Source organism: Haliotis cracherodii, unplaced genomic scaffold (genome assembly GCF_022045235.1).
Source record: "Haliotis cracherodii isolate W230 unplaced genomic scaffold, xgHalCrac1.p SCAF_3, whole genome shotgun sequence".
Classification (NCBI taxonomy): Eukaryota; Metazoa; Mollusca; class Gastropoda; order Lepetellida; family Haliotidae; genus Haliotis; species Haliotis cracherodii.
The window spans coordinates 59072111-59100079 of NW_027266286.1; the positions used below are offsets into that span (position 1 = coordinate 59072111).

The 27969-nt window shown below is 43.4% G+C and overlaps 2 protein-coding genes across 2 annotated transcripts in view; one reads left to right on the forward strand and one right to left on the reverse strand.

Moving 5' to 3' along the window:
• Positions 1-7930, forward strand: part of LOC139473891 (ubiquitin carboxyl-terminal hydrolase 47-like) — a 48753-nt gene extending 40823 nt beyond the window's left edge. The window contains exon 33 of the mRNA XM_071256685.1: positions 254-7930. Coding sequence (XP_071112786.1) covers positions 254-371 — 118 coding nt within the window. The 3' untranslated portion in view covers positions 372-7930. The remainder of the gene's footprint in view (positions 1-253) is intronic.
• Positions 7931-8842: 912 nt separating this feature from the next.
• Positions 8843-27969, reverse strand: part of LOC139474610 (uncharacterized) — a 28757-nt gene continuing 9630 nt past the window's right edge. Inside the window, exons 8-20 of the mRNA XM_071257688.1 lie at positions 24787-24865; positions 23109-23284; positions 20866-20942; positions 20017-20159; positions 19762-19858; positions 17791-17995; positions 17224-17338; positions 16229-16376; positions 15169-15313; positions 14388-14521; positions 13497-13653; positions 13056-13202; positions 8843-11963 (exon numbers count right to left, since the gene is read on the reverse strand). Of these exons, the coding sequence (XP_071113789.1) occupies positions 11538-11963; positions 13056-13202; positions 13497-13653; positions 14388-14521; positions 15169-15313; positions 16229-16376; positions 17224-17338; positions 17791-17995; positions 19762-19858; positions 20017-20159; positions 20866-20942; positions 23109-23284; positions 24787-24865 (2049 nt within the window). The 3' untranslated portion in view covers positions 8843-11537. The remainder of the gene's footprint in view (positions 11964-13055; positions 13203-13496; positions 13654-14387; positions 14522-15168; positions 15314-16228; positions 16377-17223; positions 17339-17790; positions 17996-19761; positions 19859-20016; positions 20160-20865; positions 20943-23108; positions 23285-24786; positions 24866-27969) is intronic.

Genomic DNA, 27969 nt, shown 5'->3' on the forward strand with positions numbered 1-27969 from the left:
ATATAACTGATCACACAATGTCATGTTATGAGATAAATACAACATGACTTGACAGATTAACTGTAGTCATAAAAATTAATTGTGTTTGAGTGGTATGTGTTATTTGACATGAAAGGACAATTATCCTCCATTATTAAAACTTTATGATCAAGATAAATGAAGCAAAAATGTCTCTTAAAGTATCTTCTGAAAAAAAAAAAATTACAACCAATCACTTGTTAATTGAATCTAACTTTGGTTTGTTCTTTTATAGAATATCTCGCTCCAGTCAAAGGCTGACTTACTCACCTCGTAAAGAGAAAGCTCTGAAGATCTACACAGGAGAAGATAACCCTCCTTCCAGCAGCAAGTCCTCGCCAGATCTTGACTGATTGTGTCCCCTTGATTCTCAGTAATAGTTCCTATAATCGACCGTTTGTGCCCTCCGTGTGTGTGGATGTTAGGTCTCCCTGTGGAACGTCCTTGTTATTCCTGTAAACCAACAAACTCCAGGCTTCAGAGGGTTCTGTCATCTTCACAATGATGGCATTTTTATGTAGTTATATGATTCAACCAAAAGTATGATGGCATCACAATATTGAATTAGATGTCAGAGTTCATTCAGCAAGTGTGAAGTTTCCCCAAGTTGTTCATTTGGAGATTTTAATTATGTTGATGAATTGTATTGCTGACCCGCACGGTTCAACTTATGACCTTGAGAATTTTCTGCTGCAGTGCCCTTCATGGAGGCATAAGTATCTATCAAGTTAGAAAAAAGTCTGAATTTTTTTTTATTTGTCCTTTCAAACATGAAATCATTTGTGTCTTGACTGTATTTCGCTATATGTTGCTTACCAGGGGGTTGGTTCTGAAGTTGATGAGCCAGCATCAGGCCAAATGCCCAATACACTGATGTAATAATACACTGATGTAAGGACAGGCATCATGGTAGGCAAGTCCACAGTGAAGCATCATCTGATGGCTGTGCTGAAACAGGAGGCAGGCCATGATGTGTGCTTACAGATGCCGTCTGTCTAAATGTTGATAGAAACATTGCAACAAGTTATCTCATAAGCAGCGAGTACCATTAACACTTGTGGAGGATCATTTCAAGGAAAGCTGATGGCTGACAGTCCTCGGGGAAGACAAAGGATCATCAGAGTCATTCTTCTTAGCCAGTTCTGAAGTGAAGCCAGGCACGTGGGGAGAAGTCTGCTAGCTATGTTGTCAGTCAGCCAGTTGTCAGGGAAGTGGTATGCCTACTGTGGCTGCCTTCTTGTCCAGATGTGAGGTGAGAAGTCTTCTGCTTGTGTTGTCAGATAGCAAGTTGTCAGGGAAGTGTTATACTGTGGCTGCCTTCTTGTCCAAATGTGAGGTGAGAAGTCTTCTGCTTTTGTTGTCAGATAGTAAGTTGTCAGGGAAGTGGTATACCTACAGTCTGACTCCTTGTCCAGATGTTGGGTGAAGCCAGGCACTTTGTGGAGAAATCTTCTGTCCGTGTTGTCAAGGAAGCAGTATAAGTCTTCAGACTGATTCTATGTAGCCAAGCACTCTGGAGAGGTCTTCTGCCCATATTGTCAAGAAAGAAGTACAAGTCTTCAGACTGATTCTATGTTGCCAAGCACTGATTCTGGTGTTGCCAAGTGTTTTGTGGAGAAGTCTTCTGCACATATTGTCGAGGAAGCAGTATAAGTCTTCAGACTGATTCTGGTGTTGCCAAGTGCTTTGTGGAGAAGTATTCTGCCCTATTGTCAATCAATAAGTTGTCAGGGAATCAGTATGAGTATTGAGGCTGACTTGTGAGGTTAAGCCAGGTACTAGGTGAAGAAGTCCTCCATATTTGTCGTCAGGGAAGCAGTATAAATGTGTGGGACTGGTCGAGATGTGTGGTGATTGAAGCCGGAGAAGTCTTCCCATGTGTTGTCTGTCAGCAGTTGTCAGGGAAGCAGTGTATCTGCCGATGTCTGAACACATGTGATAGATGGGCTTGTTGGTCACTTGGGCTCTGAAGGAACATGTTTAAGTCAAACAGTTGGAAGGATGCAAAGTATAACAAGACATTTTTTACAATGCTGTCATCATCACAGTGTATCGAAACTTGCGGAAGATACACACACGAAGCACTGCTGCTAACACTGGGATAGTATTGTTCAGTGGGGGTGTGGTAGTACCTGCCCGGGCCCACCTGCACAAAGAGATCGTAGCACTAAGACGCTTGTGATGCATATATACTTTAACATAGACTTACAATAGTAGTGTTCCAGGACCACTTTGTGCATGCAGACCCTGGACATGACTGAATATAGTATGGCTATACTTTTACAACAAATACTGATGTTGTTGCATCCTCAGCAGCAGCAACAACTACAACCACTGCTACTCCTTCTACAGCAACTGTTACTGCTACCATGACAGAGATGATGTCCACACACACAGGGTCAAGGCCAGGGCTCCGCCCTGAAGGTGGCAGCACGTACGAGTGTAGCTGGACGTCTCTGCCCTGGTGCAACTACCCCCGATCTCATGTGTGTCCTAGCTAGGTCTAGACATGTCTCTTGTTAATGTCCTTCTTATATCCATAATCATTATGATAAGCTGTGATGATGATGATGATGAAGAGGATGATGATGAGGATGAGGATGATGAGCTAGACTGGAGAGGGAAGTCATTGTCTTATAACAAATGATATACGTAATTCATACCGATGATCTGGTTGATTGTGATTTTGCATCTAACCCTTATAATGGTATCATCTGGGAAGTGTTATATAAGTCTTGGTACTAAAGTTCATCAAGTGATAACCACTGTTCTTTATCAAATTAGTTCTGAGATGATCTACTAAACTAAATAGTGTTAACAGCTGGATTCCTTAAAACAAATGCATTTTCATTTGTGCATTGCTGCGGAGGCAGTGTGAAATGTAATTTCTGTGTTTACATCACTATGTATTATTAATCAAGTTGTCCCTGTGATTGCTCAATACTTAACTTCTACTTATTAACCATCAGAAACCTGATTGCTTCATGCAGACTCCATAACCATTTACTCATTCTGGGGCTTCACACTTTGTTTGTATTTAGAATAAAAATGGTTAAATTTTAAGAAAGTGAACTTGTGGAAATATGAGGATAGGGAATCCCAGTCCAGCCATAAGCTTGATGGAATCCAGGTGGTATGTGATAATTGTCCTCTATGTACAGATGATGTGTGTGACCTTTGTACTCCAGGATGGGGAAACAGGCCACCAGGACTCACAGTCTGTGCACGTCTCGGTGGGTCTCCGACTGTGTACACCAGGACTCACAGCCTGTGCATGTCTCTGTGGGTCTCCGACTGTGTACACCAGGACTCACAGCCTGTGCACTTCTCGGTGGGTCTCCGGCTGTGTACACCAGGACTCACAGCCTGTGCATGTCTCTGTGGGTCTCCGACTGTGTACACCAGGACTCACACCCTGTGCACGTCTCGGTGGGTCTCCGACTGTGTACACCAGGACTCACAGCCTGTGCATGTCTCTGTGGGTCTCCGACTGTGTACACCAGGACTCACAACCTGTGCAGGTCTCTGTGGGTCTCTCCGACTGTGTACACCAGGACACACAGCCTGTGCATGTTTCTGTGGGTTTCTCCGACTGTGTACTGGACACCAACTGGTTCAAGGGTTAAAAATTCCATGTTGATTAAATCAAATAATTTTTGAGTGATTTGTGTGTTTGGATTTATTGTATGTACATACTGAAATATAACCACGGAGTCTGACTTCAGGTATTGATATTTGATATTGATGCTGTAGTGTTATGTTCTGAAGGAACTTTTTGTCTTTGGAAACAAACAAGCAGTATTTTGACCCAGGTAAAGAAATGTGTTGATTTCCTGAAGAGAATTGTTTCAATGAACACCCACTATTTTATGTTGTTTAGTTAAAAAGAAATTTCAGCCACTATATAAGGCCACACTCATTCATTTCATATTAAGGTCAAATTAAGGAGGTTACAGATAAGGTCAAGGCCAGATGCAGGTTAGGTCATGTTGTACAGACAGAACCTTTGTGAAAATAAGAAAATTATTTGAATGAAGATGATGTGTTTGATTGAAACTATACTTTATTTTTCACGTTTTTGTTTTTAGTTTTGTTAAGACTCTTACCAAATTCGCCGTATAAAGACCCTGACCAACTTCTAGACCAATCTGTAGATAATCTTTATACGCACCCTACAAAAACCAGAACTTTACATGAGTGTATTACAGATTTATTTACAGAAAACAGCAGGGGTGTGTCCTGCATATATTTGCCTTGTAACTATTATCAAAAATGTTTTGGCATCGATGTTTGAACTTAGTTCTTAACCACCTGAAATCAGATTTAACACGAGTATGGTTTAACACCCTCTTTGTTAACTTACAGTGAGTATGGTTTGGTATGTTTTTGGCATTTTGACCAAGGAAATCTTTAAAACAAGAAAATATATTGATCTGGCCTAAAAAGCAAGTTTTGAAATGAAACAGTCCCCTGAAGAAGTAATTTCTCACCACAGACCTAGACTGCATCTGTCCTTCCAACCATTGCCTATTAATGGCGGTGTTATGGAGAGGAGCGTCCTCCGTATTATACTCCGCTGTTTATGCCAGGGATGTACGTGATGGTGGATCTTGCTTCAGACAGAAATTTGTCTCATTCATGAAATCATCAACTAAATCTTCAAAAGAATGTTTTAGACCAAGTAGTAATTTCAGTAATCAAGTTGTCTTTTGTTTTGGAGTTTTTTAAGTGATTGGAATTTGTAAAATGTTTCTGATATGGATGCCTGTATACATATGCTGACACTGTTGGACACTGACGTTCCACTTCGACAAGTTTTGTATGGAACACAATAATGCTAGAACACTACACTGTCAGTTGCGTGGGTTTGTGTGCACCGACATCAAACAGGGCTTTCAGCAAAGGGACATAACTGCTGATGTTTTGATAATCCTAGTCTGAAACAAGCTTGACCACAATTTCAGTGCATTTTACCTGTTTTTGTGAAAAGAGTATCCTGTAGTGTAAAATACCATTGTTTATGCTTGAGATAAATTACGTTATGTCAACAAGAGTGCTATACCAAGTAAGTAGTCATGGTTGCAATATGTTTCCGATATCATGCTGTAATATCCATCAGGCTTGCCCTGATGTCACCCATTTTGTAGACACTGCATAGTGAGCTTGTCAATCATACATTTCCATCTTCCCCAGGCAAGAGAGTTAACTGACTATAAAAGTCCAGTTTCCACCCTGCTGAACTAGGCTGGTATTATAGGGTTACATTTTGGCTGGACTAACAAGGCTTTGCATAGTCCAATCAAATTCGCGCATCAAAATCTGTCGTGCAGATTTCAGTTGATTGCAGGATTTGTAAAGCAAGTGCACCGCCAACTTGTTGTCAGCAGATATTTTCCAAATCTTTTCCAAATCTTTTCATGTTTTTAATGAAGGTGCACATGTGATTTGATGCATTTCGCGATGTAAGACCCGTTTAATCACAATATAGATCTTGATTATCGATCAGATCCTCCTGACTGTGCGCCACCATTTTGTGTGAAGCAAACGCAAGTGATGGAATCTGATTGGTCCATAGGAGAGGCTTAAAAGGGACATAACTGGTAAAAGCCACTGCTGGCGCTACGATCGAGCCCAGTAATTCCAGCCTAGTTCGGCAAGGGTGGAAACTGGACTTTTGAAGTCAGTTAACTCTCTTGCCTCGGGAAGATGTACATTTCCTGTGTTTAAAGGTAGTTTGTAAATACACTACAAAGATGTGAAGTTTATTTTGTTGAAGACCCTGAAGTTGTTATTTTGTTGCTAAGATTTATAAGACTGTACATATGCCTGTGTACCAGCCTCTGTTACTCCGTGTTGAAATAAGTGCTAAGATGTACATGTAGAGCTGCCTCGTGTGACTCGGCTGCTTGCAACAAAACTAGTTAGCTGACAGTTGTCTATGGTGGGTGTCAGTCAGTCATTCACTCCCCTCACACCAATGTTGTCTGATGGACATGCAGATTAACAACAGAATATGATGACAGTGTATGAAAGTGTTTGTACAAGAGATCCGAGCTAGACTGACCGCTAAGGCTGTATTTATGAATTCCACTGTATCAATGGTGTCACTGGTGAATGTTGCAGGACAGGCATACATGATGCATGAAGGGTTAATTTTGTAAATGTTGCACAAAGTCTGGTGGCCCAGTTTTGTAGTTTGCCTACCCAGGGTGGATGATTGATATTGACATATCCCCCACCCAGGGTGGATGATCGATTTGACATGCCCCCCACCATGGGTGGATGATTGATATTGACATGCCCCCACCTAAGGTGGATGATTGATGTTGACATGCCCCCCCCCCCCCCCAACTAAAGTGGATGATTGATAATGACATGCCGCCCTCCTAAGGTGGATGATTGATAGAAGAGCTCCCTTCCCACCCAGGGTGGATGATTGACAGTGGCATGTTCGCCACCCAGAGTTGACAATTGACAGTGGCATGCCCTCCACCTCGGGTGGATTATTGACAGTGACACTGCCACTGCCACCCACCCAAGGTGGATTGATTGTAGTATGCTCTCTACTCAGGGTGGATGATAGATAGTGGAGATCCCTCCCCACCCAGGGTGGATGATTGATAGTAGCATGCCTTCCACCCAGGGTGGGTGATTGATAGTGGAGTTCCCTCCCCACCCAGGGTGGATGATTGATATTGGCATGCCCTCCTCCCAGGGTGGATGATTGACAGTGGTTCCTACCCCATCCAGGGTATATGATTGACAGTGGAGTTCCTACCCCACCCAGGGTGGATGATTGATAATGGCATGCCCTCCTCCCAGGGTGGATTATTGATATTTGCATGCCCTCCTCCCACGGTAGATGATTGACAGTGGAGTTCCCACCCCACCCAGGGTAGATGATTGACAGTGGAGTTCCTACCCCACCCAGGGTGGATGATTGATAGTGGCATGCCCTCCTCCCAGGGTGGATTATTGATATTGGATGATTGACAGTGGAATTCCCACCCCACCCAGGGTAGATGATTGACAGTGGAGTTCCTACCCCACCCAGGGTGGATGATTGATAGTGGCATGCCCTCCTCCCAGGGTGGATTATTGATATTGGCATGCCCTCCTCCCAGGGTGGATGATTGACTGCAGTTCCCACCCCACCCAGGGTAGATGATTGACAGTGGAGCTCTTACCCCACCCAGGGTGGATGATTGACAGTGGAGTTCCCTCCCCACCCAGGGTGGATGATTGATAGTGGCATGCCCTCCTCCCAGGGTGGATGATTGACAGTGGAGCTCCCACCCCACTCAGGGTGGATGATTGATAGTGGCTCGCCTCCGCCCAGGGTGGATCATGGATATTGACATGCCCTCCTACCAGGGTGGATGATTGATAGTGGAGCTCCCACCCCACTCAGGGTGGATGATTGATAGTGGCATGCCCTCCGCCCAGGGTGGATCATTGATATTGACATGCCCTCCTACCAGGGTGGATGATTGATAGTGGAGTTTCCCTCCACACCCAGGGTGGATGATTGGTAGTGGCATGCCCTCCTCCCAGGGTAGATGATTGATAGTGGCATGCCCTCCTCCCAGGGTGGATCATTGATATTGACATGCCCTCCTACCAGGGTGGATGATTGACAGTGGAGCTCCCACCCCACCAAGGGTGGATGATTGACAGTGGAGTTCCCTCCACACCCAGGGTTGATCATTGATAGTGGCATGCCCTCCTCCCAGGGTGGATGATTGATAGTGGCATGTTCCCCACCCAGAGTTGACAGTTGATCGTGGCATGCCCTCCACCCAGGGTGGATGACTGATAGATTGTATAAACTTTCATGTAATGTATATAGCCACAGTTGCCCTGCACTCACCATCACCATCAGGCGCAGGGCATAGAAACTGTCTTGTTTATACAAGCCAATAAAAATATTTGTGAAAATAGTGTTGTCTCCTTATGTCCATCCACATCTCTCAGCAGCATCAAGAGTTACAACCTTGGTATTATCCAGACCCGGCAGTCCAGTGACTGATATTATGGGCAAGATCCATGTTGTCAGGTATGATGACACTCTATCAACAAGAAAATCTTACAAGATACATCAGGGGGCATGGGTGGCCCGGTCGTCTAAGGCGACGTGATTTGCGGTGCAGAGTTGCATCCCTTGGGAACGCCAGAAACCTATGATTGTGGGTTTGAATCCCGGTTCGCCCCAATTATGTTTCTAGGTTTGTCAGCACCATACCCATGCTCGTGGGTTTCACCAAAGTGGTAAACATCTTAGACCTATATCACTTCGGGTTTTCCTCCCACATTAAGCTGACACGCTGGATATAACCGGAAAGCTGTTAAAGCGGCGTTAAACCCAACTCACTACAAGATCCATTGAGTGGCCTCTTATGACCAGCTCAGGATGCTGGGGTCATGAATCACCAGTCTGCAGTGACGAAGACTGAACATGTGGAAACCATCGTTACGTGTAGCTACGTCTCGCACCGAAACAAATTGTTTTGTTTGTTTATTGTTTAAAATCCACACTCAGCCATATTCCACCTATAAGACAGAGATCTGTAAATAATCAAGTCCGGACCAGACAATCTAGTGATTGATAGCATGAGCACTGATCTACGCAATCGGGATACGATGACAAGTCAACCAAGTCAGCGAGCCTGACCCCCCAATCCCGTTAGTCACCTCTTACGACAAGCATAGTTCCTTTTACGGCAAGCATGGTTGCTGATGACCTATTCTTCTAAACTGGATGTTCACAGGTGGAAACACACATTGTGCTGGAATTAAGAACTAACACAAACCTCTGAGACACAGTTTTATTTGAGTGAGACTTTGGTAGTAATTGATGCGGGATGCAGAACAGCAGTCAATCAGTCAGGATGATCACAGAGGAATTGTCATGGGGACTGCTATGTGGCCCCCAGTATCAAGGCAATGATAAATCCCCTCCCATCCTCATTCGGCATATTTTGTTTACAAATCTGCTTCTCATAAAGACATATCAACTTCAATGTGCAGTAGTGACCGGCAACAGAACCATGTATATAATTACAAAGATTAGGCTTAAGAAAATAATAGTCTTGGTTCCCAGGCACCACCCGCATCATCAAAGCTTGTTCGTTTTTATTTCCATTTGTAAAACAAACAAAAATTCCTTAAATGTTCCAAGTCTCAAACACAACTCATTGTATCTGTGTATTAAGCACACACAGGTCAAATACTGTATTCCTGTATTTTACTCATCAAAGAATACATTTATGAAGGGAGGCCCTTTCCGAGCTTGATTGTACACAACTGTTTATTTGGTTACATACTAGTTTGAACAACGAAAAAACACCGCCCGTCCTCACTTTATTTTCAAAAGCCATTGCCTGAGAACCAATTCTTTTATTTTTTTAATCCTTATGATGGTACTGGATACAGTGAGTGGTATTTACAAACAGGTGTACCATGGCGGCCATCTTTGTGTAGTGAGATTTGGTGACAACACCTCAGAAGATGCTGGTGATCATGTGAGTGAGTGAGTGAGTGAACATGGTTTTATGCTGCTTTAAGCAATACTCCAGCAATAAAACCCAGGCCTTGCAGCCACATCACAGCTGGAGGAGCAACAAGAATGGATTTACACATTGATCTGTATGGGGAATATTGCAGCTGGAGGGGCAACAAGAATGGGTTTACACATTGATCTGAATGAGGAATATCGCAGCTGGAGGGACAACAAGAATGGGTTTACACATTATTCTGAATGGGGAATATCACAGCTGGATGGACAACAAGAATGGGTTTACACGTTGATCTGAATGAGGAATATCTCAGCTGGAGGGACAACAAGAATGTGTTTACACATTGATCTGAATGGGGAATAAAACCCAGGTCTTGTTGCATCTTCAATATCGCCCCTGGGTTAACAAAGCGTAAATTTTGATGACTTGAAACATGATTGTCACAGTGGAAATGTAGTTTGCTCTCTGGTCGGCCCAGGTCTGCATGCATCCTCCTCTTTCATTACACAGTAATTAACACTATGACAGTACACGTGCAGTTTGACGCGCATTGTGATGCTGGTCACTACCTCTGTGCAGGTTGCTGATAATCCAGAGTCATGAGGCACTTTAGTTTTAGTCTTCTGCAAAGCTGGGGCAGTTACGCATGTATCATTGTGTGACATACCGGTAATTAACAAGCTGTGAGGATGTTTGTTTATTAGAGACTTCTGTTATTTCTTCTGGTTGTCCTTCGTAATTATCCTTGCATGACCTCTCTGATCTGTGAGATACAGCGCTCTATTCAAGGGAAGAAGTATGGGTTTTTCAATGTTAAGGGTGATTTGTATGGCACATGCATACATGTTGGCACTCCCTAGGTCAACTATACATCAAGAAACATTCCTAACACTGGCAACAGATTAGGTTTTTAATAAATAACATGATTTCATGAAGATTGGCCTGCAGACAGCTGAGAGATCGCATTCAATAATAAGACCAAGGTCCCCGACAAGGAGTGTGTTTGATTATCTACCCAACCACACCAGGGAACAGAATCTTCCTGTGACAAAAGATTGCACATCATTTCCAACCATGACATTTTCAATTACCTTTATTGTCAACAGGTCAAAATCTTGTCCCACTTCTGTGAGGAGTTACAGCCACCTGGACCCCGTTCCACAAAGCGATCTTAGCACTACGACTGTCGTAAATCTATGTTCAAGTATGGGAGTTACAATCATCTCAGTGATACGATTGCCTTGTGGAACGGGCCCTGGCTTATAGTGATCATGTTGCAGCATGAATGTCAACATAATTAAGTCTATTGGGTAAAGGTTATTCATTATGGCTTCTTTTTTATTATTATCCCTTCAGTTCCTGTGTTATTGCACATTCATCACACTTAATAAGGATTGACCAAATAAATGGTACTATGAACATGAATTAATGAGCCAAACTAATAATTCTTGTACTTCAGCATAACTTCAAGACAGACATTGACATGTGAAGTTTGAACATTATGGCATTGTTCTTTGGATCTTACAGGATAAAGATGTTGATATGGATTGGAACAAGATTGTAGCATGATTAAATGTCAAAATATGCACCAAACTGTTATTTCGTACACTTTATAATAAATAAGGATTGGGCAAAATAAATTTCGCACTGAACATAAATCAACGAGCCAGGGTAATAATTTCAATGATAATGTGATAATCAGTTAGGATTTCTCCCAAATCCTGCATTAATTATACAGATTCATAAAAGCCCTACAATGGACGGATTGGCAGAGGACTGATAGATGCCTTTGGGTGATGCAGGCGAAATGTTTTTTGAAGATGACATGCAAAGTTTTGTCACAGCCCTGATGTGGTCCACTACCATCCGCTCTCACACACAGAGTAAACAGTCAAAACATTTACAGGTGAAAATATACACATGTAATAAAGAGCTACAAAAGGTAACATTCTTAAAAGATATATAACGAAACATCTTCGCTCCTTTCCCAGAACATCCACCGTGTCAGCTGGTCTGATACTGCATCGCATAGGGCACCATTGGGAGCTTATATACCATCATCCATATCGCCGACATCAGCCCATACGTGGCTACGGTCCAGATGGTGTAAGTGGTCCCTACTAAGTACATGAAGCCATTCAATGGCATGGTGAAAACGACCATGTTCTCCGAGATGATTTCGTTCTTCCAGAGAACTCCCCACAGCACTATGTACACTGGGATTGTGGAAATGAGGAGAAGTATTTCCGAGCACCCCCACAAGATGTTGACGACATCCCCCTGCCACAAACCGCTTCTGTAGATGGAGGCGAGGATGAGGACTGCTATGGAGGAGAGGATTGTGGGAGTTCTGTGGTTGTGGTCTCGCAGACTGAGGAGGAACTGGAAGTCTCGTTGTAGGCAGAAGAATATAAGCGAGGCGCCGCAGCACTGAAACATACATTGGAACAGGACGTAGGAACGATGAAGCAAATTTGGTAGCTGGGGTACTTTGGAACTTGCCTAATCAGAAAAGCAGTATCGGAAGACCATCTAATTGAAAGTAGATACATGTATATTTTTCATTTCCTTATTTTATTCCTGTCATCTTCAGTGGGTCCTCAGAGGGCTCCTACTCACCCATATATCATGAGGAAGACCTTCAGAGGGCCCCTACTCACACCCATATCATGAGGAAAACCCTCAGAGGGCCTCTACTCACACACATATCATGTGGAAGACCTTCAGAGGGCCCCTACTCACCCACATCTCATGAAGAAAACCCTCAGAGGGCCCCTACTCCTACACATATCATGAAGAAAACCTTCAGAGAGCCTCTACTCAGCCACATATCATGAAGAAAACCCTCAGAGGGCCTCTACTTACCCACATATCATTAGGAAAACCCTCAGAGGGCCCCTACTCACCCACATATCATGAAGAGAACCCCAGAGGGCCTCTACTTAAACCCACATGTCATGAAGAAAACCCTCAGAGGGCCCCTAGTTACCCACATATCTAGAGGAAAACCCTCAGAGGGCCCCTACGCAACCACATATCATGAGGAAAACCCTCAGAGGGCCCCTACTCACCCACATATCATGAAGAAAACCCTCAGAGGGCCTCTACTCAGCCACATATCATGAAGAAAACCCTCAGAGGGCCTCTACTTACCCACATATCATTAGGAAAACCCTCAGAGGGCCCCTACTCACCCACATATCATGAAGAGAACCCCAGAGGGCCTCTACTTAAACCCACATGTCATGAAGAAAACCCTCAGAGGGCCCCTAGTTACCCACATATCTAGAGGAAAACCCTCAGAGGGCCCCTACGCAACCACATATCATGAGGAAAACCCTCAGAGGGCCCCTACTCACCAACATATCATGAAGAAAACCCTCAGAGGGCTCCTACTCACCCACATATCATGAGGAAGAACTTCAGAGGGTCCCTACTCACCCACATTTCAAGAAGAAAACCCCAGAGGGCCTCTACTCACCCACATATCATGAAGAAAACCCTCAGAGGGACCCTACTTACCCACATATCATGAAGAAAACCCTCAGAGGGCCCCTGCAGACAGAGCAGAAGGAAGGCGGCGACAGTGACCACGTTGCTCACCAGGGGCAGCAGTGGCTTTTCCTTGGTATCCTTTGTGTGTGTCGCCACTGGGATGAAGTCTGGACCCTGCAACAAACTCCCCACACTCAGTATCTACAGAACACATCATTACATCATCCATGTGTTTCAATAATGATGTGCATAGACTAACATCTAGTTTCTGAAATCTTATATTACACAATATCATTCTTGACTCTAAAAATAAAACAAGATCCTATGCTGATTCTGTGGAATAGAGCTAGCTTGAGCTGGCTAGACTTGCTTTTGTATGCATTTCTAGATTATTATTTTTTCATAAAATAAATATATTCCACGGTCATGGTGCAGGACTATGATGTGCACATCCTTTTAATTACTTACCTGCTTCGTGACCAGCAGCTTCATCAGAATACTGAGACTCACTGTTGTTCCCATCATGCCTTTCAACACAGGAAGTGAAGAGGTTGTGACCTTGGTTTGTAAGAGAGCAAGGTCAAGGCCAAGAAGTAAAGCCATGGCGACAGCAGACAGAATACAACTGGGGGAGAAACAGAAAAACATGAGTATTAATGTTTCATATCACTAAATATGGGTGAAATTTAGGGTCGGGTGGGTACTGAGTAGGACCCGGGTACCCACAGGACTACCCTGATCCGTGGTTAGTCACGTGATATATTGTTTAATGACAAATATTATCTGGAACTCTATGGTTACACTACAAGTCACTATTGTTCGCATTTCATTCTGACTGTGCACCCATTCCTTCCGATTTTTCATAGGGTTGAATAAAGATAAACTTTAATTCAACTTCAGTGTATGAATGACCAGATTGTTCTAAAAACGTTTTGCCAGGGCTAAGCTAAAGATGTTCCCAATCGGACATTTTGAGACATCTCCTGAGACCTACACTGGGTACTTGGGTAGGATCGGTAATAGGGAGGTGAGAACCCGGGTAGTAAATTTGGACTTGTCCCAGCCCTAGTGAAATTGTTTGCAAAAATTTATAATTTTTCATCTAGACCTGTTTGTTTGTTTGTTGTTTGCTGCACTGCACAATATTCCAGATATATGACAGCAGCTTGTACATATTTACGTCAGACAATCTTGAGGTGATATTGTGTGCAAGGATCCACATAGAGGTACGATGACATGCAATGAACAAAGTTACCGAGCCAGACAGCCCAATCCATTTGGTCGCCTCTTACGACCAGCATGGGTTGCTGGGGACCTGTTCTAACTCTGAGGTATTCTGGAATTATGAATGACACTGACCTGCCCATGACAGTGTTATCTGTTTGCTGGACAATAGTATCTGCCTTGCTGTAGAAGATGAGTACGGTGACGATGGAGGCAGACAGGACCAGGTAGAGCGGGACGTGCACGGCAGATGGAATGTCCCCATACAGCTGGAACACACAAAACAGTAGGCTTGGTTGGTTGGTTTGTTGTTTTACGCCGCACTCACCAATATTCCAGCTATATGACGGCGGTCTGTAAATAATCGAGTCTGGACCAGACAATCCAGTGATTAATATCATGAGCATAGATCCACGCAATTGGACGATTCAACCAATTCAGCGAGCCTGACCACCTGATCCCGTTAGTCGCCTTTTACGACAAGCATTGTCGCCTTTTACGGCAAGCATGAGTTGCTGAAGACCCATTCTACCCCGGATCTTCACGGGTCACAAAACAGTTGGCAGCCATGTCTCATACACGATACAATTAGCAGATAAAACGATCACTGGAATTATTCTCATGTTTAATCCTTAACAAAACTAAACTCACAAAGTCATGAAAGTTAATATTTGTGATAAATATTTGAGAGAAAAGGTGAGACAATTTATAGCGAGTGAGTATTGTTTTATGTCCCTTTTAGCAATATTCCAGCAATATCACAGAAATGGCTTCACATACTGTACCCAGGTCGGAATCAAACCCAGGTTTTCAGTGTGACAAGTGAACGCCTTACCCACTAGGCTACCCCACTGCTCCATAATTTATACACCTGAGCAAGTAGTGTCATCCTTCGATGACATATAATGAATCTCACCATGAACACAGTCCTGACGCTGGGCGACACGCCAGTGATGACAGCAATGATGACTGCTTGTCTGACAGTCACCCCACAGCTGGTTGTGAGGATCACCATGACAACCAAGATATTAACAATCTCGCTCCACTGGAACAGAGCATACCTGCAGGAGGAAGTGAAACTGGGGTCATCTGAGTGCGGGGGACAGTCCTCACATGATATCAGTGTTCAGCATCAGAGAGAGGAAGCATAATTCTGTCTACTCATGTAGTATACTAATCATGACAGATTAACTATAGCAACATGAAAGAATTACCTTTCCTTCAGTTGTAAATATTCGAAAAACCAAGACATTTGCAATTCGTTTTAAAATACAAGACCCACTCACAATAGCAAGTGACAAATGTGCCTCTGTTCACCCAATGGGTACCTGATATGTAACCATTAGGCAGCTTGGGTTGTATACTCCCCAGGAAGTTGAGAATGATAACTTTAATATAAACGGAACAACTGGTTTGGAAACAAATAAAACCGCATTTGAGCAGATACTAGTACCTGGATACCTGCAGTATATAAATGTTTAATATATAAAGTACCTGGATACCTGCGGTATGTAAATGTATAATATATAAAGTACCTGGATACCTGCGGAGTATAAATGTATAATATATAAAGTACCTGGATACCTGCAGTATATAAATGTATAATATATAAAGTACCTGGATACCTGCGGTATGTAAATGTATAATATATAAAGTACCTGGATACCTGTGGTATATAAATGTATAATATATAAAGTACCTGGATACCTGCAGTATATAAATGTATAATATATAAAGTACCTGGATACCTGCGGAGTATAAATGTATAATATATAAAGTACCTGGATACCTGTGGTATATAAATGTATAATATATAAAGTACCTGGATACCTGCATTATATAAATGTATAATATATAAAGTACCTGGATACCTGCGGAGTATAAATGTATAATATATAAAGTACCTGGATACCTGTGGTATATAAATGTATAGTATATATGGATGGATGGATGGATGAAATACAGGCCCCACTCACATTGACAGCTGGAACTGGGGTTGAAGTGTCAGGATGATACCGCCAACCATGGACATGAGGAGGCCGGTGAGGCGGATCTCGGACACCACCTCGCTGTGCACCTGGGCAAACAGCAGCACCAGCAGTCCGCCCACCAGCGCCCACATACCTACAACACAAGGACACACATACAGGGGGTGGATGGATGGATGTTGGTGTGTGAGTGGGGGTGTAAGTGGATGAGTGGATAGAAGAATTGATGTCAGACTGAGCGAGTATGGTTTTACGTTGGTTTTAGTAATATTTCAGCAATATCATGAAGCAGGACACCAGATGGGATGTATGGGGTAACAATTGATTGAACCACTGATGCACTGGCCTCACTCCAATACAATACATCAGAGGAGTGAGTGAGTGAGTTTGGTTTTACACCGCTTTTAGCAATATTCCGGCAATATCACGGCGGGGGACACCAGAAATGGGCTTCACACATTGTACCGTGTTGGGAATCAAACCCGGGTCTTCAGGATGACATGCAAACACATTAACCACTAGGCTCCCCCACCGCCCCAGTAGATGATGGAGTAGATCCATGGAGGGATGAAAGGATGAATGGAGTAGTGTGTGGATGGAGTGAGTGAGTGGGTTGGGTTTTGAAGTGTGGATGGATGGATGGACGGATGGATGGATGACAGGATGGATGGATGGACGGACGGACGGACGGACGGGTGTGTGAATGGAGGGATGGCTTTGTTGATGGGTAGATGGATGGATGAGTGGGCGTGGAAAAGAAAGGCTAGCTCTGTGGGTAGGTGGGTTTGAGAATGGATGGAAAGATGGAAAGCAGATGAATGGATAGGTGGTCACAGATGGATATGAAAATGCATCGATGGATGGGTAGTTGGGTGAACAGGTGGTTGAGTGAGGTTTGGGTGGGTGGAAGGATGTAAGGAAGAACGGCAAGCTCTGTGTATGACCTGTTGAAGAACCACTGGACAGTTGACGAACCGACTCACCTATGAGCTCTGTGTATGAAGGCATGTCCTGCCACAGGTTGTAGCACAGCACGGTGAGGACCGGGAATGTGTTCATGGCCAGAGACACCAGCAGGAACACCAGGTTCCTGGCAGCCTGGAACGACAAAACACCTTCAGTCTGCCGATGGGCAACACTCCAACACAGTATGCAAGTGCGACTGTGTATGTGGCTGTTTGTTCTAGTCCAGACCAAAGCCGATTTCATAGTGCTAGCCCAACAAGATACCATGCCATTTATCATGGATATGCCACTCCTACACAGGATACTGACTTTGAGCCATGGCCAGGCAGGGTAACAACAAGTATCATCTTTTAACGTCTTATAATATGATGCAGCCAGGGATCAAATGACAGACCTTCCGTTCTCCGAGCAGATACTCTATCCACTAGACCACTAAGGCGGTCGATTTTGGGTTGAACATACATGATTGCAAAATAATGAATTTTCAGTTTGGAGAATATTACTTTGCGATAAATCAGACACATCCGATTTGATATCACTCTAGAATTATTCTGTTTTCAATCCAGAGTGTTCACATATTGTACCTCATTTAGGGGAACTGCTTCTCGGGGTTCGTACACAAAACTTTGTAAGATGGCGAAGGTGAGCAGAAAGAGTCCGGCGTGGTTCAGCAGGCCCAGTTTGTCCTTGAGAACGAGTTCAGTCAGCAGACATGACACCCCCTTGGTGATGTGGACAGACGAACAGAACAGGACCGAGCCCAGCCACAGCTTGTCGGAGTGGTGCAGTCTGGGAAGAGACGACCATGACAACATGTACCTCGAACTAGGAGGGATGGGATGTATGGGGTAAAGATTGACTGAACCACTGATGCACTGGCCTCACTCCAATACAATACATCAGAGGAGTGAGTGAGTGAGTGTGGTTTTACGCCGCTTTTAGCAATATTCCAGCAATATCACGGCGGCGGACACCAGAAATGGGCTTCACACGTTGTACCCATGTTAGGGATTCGAACCCGGGTCTTCGGCGTGACAAGCGAACGCTTTAACCACTAGGCTCCCCCACCGCCCTTACATCAAAGGAAAATTAGAACATCAACAGGTAACACTGATGCAGTCCTACACTATTTTGAAAGATGTAACAAACCAGAAAAGAAGGAAAACATTACTTTACAGTGAGTGAGTGAGTGTGGTTTTATGTCGCTTTTAGCAATATTCCAGCAATATCACGGCGGGGGGACACCAGAAATGGGCTTCACACATTGTACCCATGTTAGGGAATCGAACCCGGGTCTTCGACGTGACGAGCAAATGCTTTAACCACTAGGCTACCCGACTGCCCCCACTTTACAGCTTGTTTACCCAATTATATTTTTAAAGAGACTTTTGAGAATCCATTCAGGTCAATTCAGAACTTTCTATCGCACAATAATTAGAACTATCTCTTCTAACTTCCTGACAACTTTCCATGGCAGCTTTAGGCTTTAGAGTCATGGAGCATGCTGGCACGAACCAGACATAAACTGAAGGTGGAGTAGCCCTGTACAGTGAGGGAGCGGGTATGGGTTTACACCACTTTCAGCAATGTTCCAGCAATATCAACCATGTCAATATCAATCAAACCTGACACTTTGTGTGTAGAGCGAACATACTATCCTCTAGACTACCCCAACTGCCCCATCCCAATACAGATGAACATTGATAATGCACACGGACATAAACTATTTAGAGAGTCCTGACTGATGGTCTATATATTATCATAAATATAAAACAGCTACGCGATATATTAAAAAGAACAATGAAGAACGAAGTGTGGTGTATTTCCTGATCAAACACTGTTCTGTTATGACGTCAGTTCTGGAGATTCAAACATGTTCTTGCAGCTTGATGAAGTTGTACATTGGATGACATTGTTTTTAAGCGAGGAGCCTCTAGTGAGTTGTTACCCATAGATGAAGCTGGGCAACGCAGATAAATGATGAATGCATCCAAAAGCAGCAGAGATATGACAAAGTTACAGGTTATCAAGGTGAGGATTGTGAGAATATGTGGAAAATGTCCACCTGTGCATAAAATGGACTTCTCCGACATTGCCAGAGGTCGGATTCTATTGAGGGAGTCATCATTATTAGAATACAGGTATCGGGTAAATATTGTTAAAGCTTGTACATCTTTGTAAAGGCTGTACAAAATGTTGATATCTCACATAAGAAATAAATGATGAGTGGTAGTTGTTAATCGTACAATAATTTGTGAGTTGTGTTTAACGCCGCTTTTAACAGTATTAAAAGTGATGCAGGTCTCAGACGTTTAACACTTCGGTGAAACCAGTGAGCAGGGGTATGGTGCTGACAAACCTAGAAACATTATCAGGAGGAACCCAGATTTGAACCCACAATCATAGGTTTCTGGCGTGTCCAAGGAAAGCAACTCTGTACAGCGAATAGTGTTGCCTTTAACGACTGGTCCACCCATGCCCCCAATTGTGAATATAACCTTATAATTATGATAACATGACATTTTTGTCTCCCCTGTTTGATCCAGCAGCCTCACCTCTGCAGCATGTAGGTAGCCAGCACTGTGGTCATCACACACAGGGAGAGGCTGTAGAGTCCGGCACCGTGGAGGGCAGTCTCACACACCGTCAGCACTGAAACACCAACACCACCGTCAGCACTGAAATACCAACACCACCGTCACTGTCTCACACACCGTCAGCACTGAAACACCAACACCACCATTACAACACACCATCACTGTCACAAAACTGTGAATACAAAGCGGGATATGTCTAGCTTGGATACTTACACACGGACTGAAGACACAGCAGGAAGCCAAACAACTCCTTGTTGCCATGGGAACCAATGTACATACACACAAGGCAGACAGCGAAGTTTCCACACAGGACCACGTAGAAGATGTTGAGATGAACGCTGTGTAGCAGATAGAAGCTGGACCCGTCAAGGAGAAACACAACGGGATGAGAATGACCTGAGGCAGTGATGAATAATACTGACTGATCTTCATGCTCATAGTTTTAACTCAAACTGTAATGTTGCAGAGAATTTTTCTGAATACTTTAGAGGATGATACACAGAACCTCCCCCCAGCGTCTTTTGAAATGATACACAGTTTCCCTTTAACTTAGACATAACAGTGTTTGAAATCTATCAACATGACCTAAAAAACTTTAAAACTCCCAGGTCACATCAGGTGAACTCAAAGGATGTACACTTCTGTTTTAGCCAATCAGATGTGAGCTATCTAAAATCATTCAGTTTCATTACAGTTTAAATAATGTCAACACAACTTGCCGTCAGTCCTGTCTGGTACATGAAGAAGTATTAAACAGATTCCAACGTTTTCAGTTTGTAAACAGTAATAAGCAGTGTCTTGTGTGTAAAATGTACAGCTTACCAACCTCAGTGGTGAGCGAGTAGTGATCTTATTTGATTGTGACGTCATGATAACCGATGACGTCACAATGGGCTACAAAGCATTGTAATGAAATTCATAGTGATATCACCTAGGAAATATTGCTTGATCTCATCCAAGCGATATGTCCTGTGGAGGATAGTTTTGTGTGATAAAATTTATTCTTGTGAATGAGAAAGACGAAGATGAGAATAGAAGTGTCTGTCTCCGTCAGAAGGATACGTGAGATGCCATGGTAGCACCATCATCCAGAAGCCCAGCAGGGAGGCAAGGCCGGCCATTAGAACCACGGCTGGAATCTGAAATGAATTACTTGTCATGAGCACATCTCATCAGTTCCTGAACGGCCGGAGGATAAACACTCGTTATCTTCCAGTTGGAACATCACGAAAATGATTCTTGAAAAAAAGAGGACATAATTAAATATATGTGCTATAAGTTTTCTTTAATATCAGAATTATTTAGTAAATGGTGTCCATTCCTTCCCTATTTACTCTCTCACTCACTGACTCCATCCCTCACACATTCCCTACCTTAATCCTTCAATTCATCACTCATTCCCCATCACTCACTCACTCACTCACTCACCCACTCACCTATGCATCAACTCATTCCAAAGTCACTCAATAGCCCAGTCAGTCATTCATGCACTTCAATATCTTACTCAATTCATTCCATCATTCGCTCATTTCACCTCTCACTCATTTCTCCTCTCACCCATTCCATCTCCTCTCACTTCCATCTACTCACCCATCATCTACTCATCCATCATCTCAACCATCCTTCTATCTACTCACCCATCCTTCCATCTACCTTCCATCTACTCATCCATCCTTCCATCTACTCACCCATCCTTCCATCTACTCACCCATCCTTCCATCTACCTTCCATCTACTCATCCATCCTTCCATCTACTCATCCATCCTTCCATCTACTCATCCATCCTTCCATCTACTCACCCATCCTTCCATCTACTCACCCATCCTTCCATCTACTCATCCATCCTTCCATCTACTCACCCATCCTTCCATCTACTCACCCATCCTTCCATCTACTCACCCATCCTTCCATCTACTCACCCATCCTTCCATCTATTCATCCATCTTTCCATCTACTCAACCATCCTTCCATCTACTCGCCCATCCTTTCATCTACTCATCAATCAACTCAACCGTCCTTCTATCTATTCACCCATCCTTCCATCTACTCACCCACCCATCCCTCCATCTACTCACCCATCCTTCCATCTACTCAACCATCCTTCCATCTGCTCACCCATCCTTCCATCTACTCATCCATCTTTCCATCTACTCACCCATCCTTCCATCTACTCAACCATCCTTCCATCTGCTCACCCATCCTTCCATCTACTCATCCATCTTTCCATCTACTCAACCATCCTTCCATCTACTCATCCATCTTTCCATCTACTCAACCATCCATCTACTCACCCATCCTTCCATCTACTCACCCATCCTTCCATCTACTCATCCATCAACTCAACCGTCCTTCTATCTACTCACCCATCCTTCCATCAACTCAACCATCCTTCCATCTACTCACCCATCCTTCCATCTACTCACCCATCCTTCCATCTACTCACCCATCAACTCAACCGTCCTTCTATCTACTCACCCATCCTTCCATCAACTCAACCATCCTTCCATCTACTCAACCATCCTTCCATCTACTCAACCATCCTTCCATCTACTCACCCATCCTTCCATCTACTCACCCATCCTTCCATCTGCTTACCCATCCTTCCATCTACTCACCCATCAACTCAACCATCCTTCCATCTACTCACCCATCCTTCCATCAACTCAACCATCCTTCCATCTACTCACCCATCAACTCAACCATCCTTCCATCTACTCACCCATCCTTCCATCTACTCAACCATCCTTCCATCTACTCACCAATCCTTCCATCTACTCACCCATCCTTCCATCTACTCAACCATCCTTCCATCTACTCACCCATCCTTCCATCTACTCATTCATCCTTCCATCTTTTGTCTGTTTATGTTGTTGTTTAACGCCGCAACAATATTCCAGCTATATGATGGCGGTCTGAAATAATTGAGTCTGGACCAGACAATCCAGTGATTGACATCATGAGCATTGATCCACGCAATTGGGGATACAATGACTTGCATCAACCAAGTCAACGAGTCTGACCACCTGAGCCTGTTAGTCGCCTTTTAAGGCAAGCTTGTGTTGCTGAAGACCTATTTTACCCCGGATCTTCACAGTTCTCCTTCCATCGAGGGAGTCCCTCCCTCACCCTCCCAGTCACCCTCACCTCCAATTTCCCACTGACTCCTACTCATTCCATCACTTACTCATCATTCCTTCTCCTCACTCACTCACTCACTCAACTATTCATGCTGTCAGCAATCTTTCAGCCCTATGAGATGCGCCACAGTAAAGTTGTCAGTTCCATGATGTGTCAACTACACTCACCCAATATTTCTTGACGCCCAGGAAAAGACCTAACACTGCAAATGCGACAATGGCGATGGGCAGCCATGGCAGGAAGTGGGACGAGAGTCGATACTGCTGCAGCACTGGGTAACAGAGCAACGTCGCCAACATCCCACACACCCAGCGAGCCCGCGTCACAATGGTATACGGATAGCCTAAGTCAAGAAATCATTCTCAAATTGGCAGCAGGATAACATTTGTCAAGAAATTACTAGGGCTGGGACGATACACCCACTGTGCGATCCGATACGTATCACAATACCTTACTCACGATACAATATGTAACACCATACATGCATGTGCTCGTATCTGTAGCGCGTAAGCCATCTTCGTCATAGTCAGGATGGTCAAATACCTGGCACACTGACGATTTACAGTTGGCAGTGTCAAGTATGGCGCAACAAATTCAAATATGTATGTTTTCACTATTAACTTGCACTACTGAGTAGTGTTTAGTGGAACAGTTATAAAAACAAACATTTAAGGTCAGAATCGATATTTTTTACTTACAGTATGCGACTGTGATCAATATTTGTATCAAGAAATAAAAAATCGCGATCCACCGATGTATTAGTGTATTGTTCCACCACTAGAAAGGACCACATATTTATAGCACAGGTTTTGTCTCAATCTTCCACCTGTGTAACAACCAATCAATATCTGACATCGCAAATGTCTGGGCAGGTCACATGATGTCCACAGAGAAACACGGGGGAGACCTCAACTTTGGAGAATCAGTGCTAACACCGAGACACAGGAGGAGCAGATATACACTCTGAATATCCAACATGAGAGCTGACCATGGGAAATGTGTCTGTACTAAATAATGAACATGACTAATCCTATAATCAAAGTCTGAATGAGTAACGCTCCAATATGTTAATCCTGCATCACTCATTACAACGTTTTGTGTTAACGTCACATTCAGTAATATTTCATCCTGTAAATAAGTCTGGACCAGACAATCTAGTGATCAATATTGTGAGCAACAATCCATGCTGTTGGAGGACAATGACACTATTATACACTAATACCCCGTTCATATGCACAACATTTACTAACGTAAGTCATTTTGCACATGTGTAACTATACATACGTGTTTATATGTAAATTTACTATGCGTTCACATGAAAATCAACTTAGGGGTGTAAATAAAGTATGTAAATTGTGTAAGGCACACATATTTGTCAGTCTGTTTACAACTTTCAACACAAAACAGGTTGTTTTCCAATCAAAGTTGTGTTACTTCACCCAAACATTTTTGCGTGAAGCAACATGTGTTTGATTAAATTAGTATACAAAGTTTTGAAACCAAAAGAAAACACTGTCCACTCAACTCTGTATATAGGCATAAAAGTTGACAACTGTTGACAATTTGTTTGGTGTTGGCAAAAGAACAGATATTAATTACATCCTCCTCTTACGTTGACATAAACGTTCACATTGCAATATAAACACACAGTGCAAATTTACATTTACATTTGCACCTGCTCCAGACATGATGTAAATGTGTTCCTGGTGTAAATACACACACTAGTAAACGCGTTCACATGACAAGTATACTCACGTATGTATTTCTACACACGTATGAACATATGCACACATATGTATAGAGGGGCATGTGAACGGGGTATTAGACAGGTGTGCTCCTGCTTACCTGCGTACTCAAACAGTTGCCGGACACTCAGCAGCGTGGCCAGGAACAGACTCAGTGACACCACCAGGCCTAGCTCCAGCTGGAACAAGCATCACCAGAATACAGAATGGAAATACACAAGTTAGTCGTCTCAGGCTAGAGTTTTCTTTGTTTGTTTGTTGTTTAATGCCGCACTCTCAGGCTGGTGGACGGGCGTGAACTTTGAAGGCCGTGTTCCAAGATAAAAGTGACGTCACTGAAATTAGTTAGTTACTAGAGTTACCTGCCCTTGGTATGAGCACCTTAGAGTAGCATAACACACATAATACATTTTTTACATAACTGTACATCAAGAATTCTATTTCGATGGTGAGGCTGACAGATAATTCTGTTGTTTGTTTTCATCCAGGCCTTCTTCCTGCCAGCATGCTCGACCTGTTTATGGAATTTTTGCATGCAACAATTTACACAAAGCTGAAGGAAGGGACTTACAAACTTAATTCACTCAGGACTGTGAGTGGGAGAGTGAGTACGGTTTTACACCACTGCTAGCAATGTTCCAGCAATATCAAGGTGGGGAACACCAGGATTGGGATTCATACATTGTACCCATATGAGGAATCCAACCCAGGTCTTGATGAGTGATTGCCTTATCCACTAAGCTAACCCACTGCCTCCATACTTTATAGACCCGAGTAAGCACTGTCATGTCGATGGATGCTTGAATGGTGATACGCTTTAACCACTAGGCTACCCCACTGCCTCCATACTTTATAGACTCGAGTAAGCAGTGTCATGTCGATGGATGCTTGGATGGTGATACGCTTTAACCACTAGGCTACCCCACTGCCTCCATACTTTATAGACTCAAGTAAGCAGTGTCATGTTTTGATGGATGCTTGAATGGTGATACGCTTTAACCACTAGGCTACCCCACCGCCTCCATACTTTATAGACTCAAGTAAGCAGTGTCATGTCGATGGATGCTTGGATGGTGATACGCTTAAACCACTAGGCTACCCCACCGCCTCCATACTTTATAGACACGAGTAAGCAGTGTCATGTCGATGGATGCTTGAATGGTGATACGCTTTAACCACTAGGCTACCCCACCGCCTCCATACTTTATAGACTCAAGTAAGCAGTGTCATGTCGATGGATGCTTGAATGGTGATACGCTTTAACCACTAGGCTACCCCACCGCCTCCATACTTTATAGACTCAAGTAAGCAGTGTCATGTCGATGGATGCTTGAATGGTGATACGCTTTAACCACTAGGCTACCCCACCGCCTCCATACTTTATAGACTCAAGTAAGCAGTGTCATGTCGATGGATGCTTGAATGGTGATACGCTTAAACCACTAGGCTACCCCACCACACTTACTGAGGACAGATACATGGACCTGCAAAAACAGTGATTATCTACTACTGTACCATACCAATATGGACGAATAAGAATTGGCCTAAACCACAGAACCACTTTTTCAGCCAATCATTGGACTGTGGTACTAAACTCTGTTGAACCACTTCATCAGAATATCTTACTGACACATATTCTATAAAAACATGACTGTATGAACTGAGGTGTTATATAGGAACAAGGTCAACCATAAAACAGAAACTAATACACATAAATAATACACATGTGGAGTTGTTCCCCAGCCATTGTTCCACTGACAACCAATGGTGTGTCAACTCTGTGGAGGAGGACTGACCAAGGCTGGGGATTCTATCAAGGATCTATGGCTGAAGATTCTATCAAGGATATCTATAATCTAGCTGAAGATGCTAACATGATTTCTGGCTGAAGATGCTATCAAGGATCTATGGCTGAAGATGATATCAAGGATATCTATAATCTAGCTGAAGATGCTAACATGATTTCTGGCTGAAGATGCTATCAAGGATCTTTGGCTGAAGATGCTAACAAAGATCTATGGCTGAAGATGCTAACAAGGATCTCTGGCTGAAGATGCTAACAAGGATCTCTGGCTGAAGATGCTAACAAGGATCTCTGGCTGAAGATGCTAACAAGGATCTATGGCTGAAGATGCTAACAAGGATCCCTGGCTGAAGATGCTAACAAGGATCTATGGCTGAAGATGCTAACAAGGATGTCTGGCTCAAGATGCTATCGGTGGTTGATGAAGCTGTATAGAGAATGACTTACCAAAGATCTCCGACTGAAGATGCTATCGGTGGTTGATGAAGCTATACAGCGAATGACTTACCAAAGATCTCTGGCTGAAGATGCTATCGGTGGTTGATGAAGCTGTATAGAGAATGACTTACCAAAGATCTCTGACTGAAGATGCTATCGGTGGTTGATGAAGCTATACAGCAAATGACTTACCAAAGATCTCTGACTGAAGATGCTATCGGCGGTTGATGAAGCTGTACAGAGAATGACTTACCAAAGATCTTTGACTGAAGATGCTATCGGTGGTTGATGAAGCTGTATAGAGAATGACTTACCAAAGATCTCTGGCTGAAAATGCTACTGGTGGTTGATGAAGCTATACAGAGAATGACTTACCAAAGATCTCTGGCTGAAGATGCTATCGGTGGTTGATGAAGCTATACAGAGAATGACTTACCAAAGATCTCTGGCTGAAGATGCTACTGGTGGTTGATGAGGCTATACAGAGAATGACTTACCAAAGATCTCTGGCTGAAGATGCTATCGGTGGTTGATGAAGCTATACAGAGAATGACTTACCAAAGATCTCTGGCTGAAGATGCTACTGGTGGTTGATGAAGCTATACAGAGAATGACTTACCAAAGATCTCTGGCTGTAGATGCTATCGGTGGTTGATGAAGCTATACAGAGAATGACTTACCAAAGATCTCTGACTGAAGATGCTACTGGTGGTTGATGAAGCTATACAGCGAATGACTTACCAAAGATCTCTGGCTGAAGATGCTACTGGTGGTTAATGAAGCTATACAGAGAATGACTTACCAAAGATCTCTGACTGAAGATGCTATCGGCGGTTGATGAAGCTATACAGAGAATGACTTACCAAAGATCTCTGGCTGAAGATGCTATCGGTGGTTGATGAAGCTATACAGAGAATGACTTACCAAAGATCTCTGGCTGAAGATGCTATCGGTGGTTGATGAAGCTATACAGAGAATGACTTACCAAAGATCTCTGGCTGAAGATGCTATCGGTGGTTGATGAAGCTATACAGAGAATGA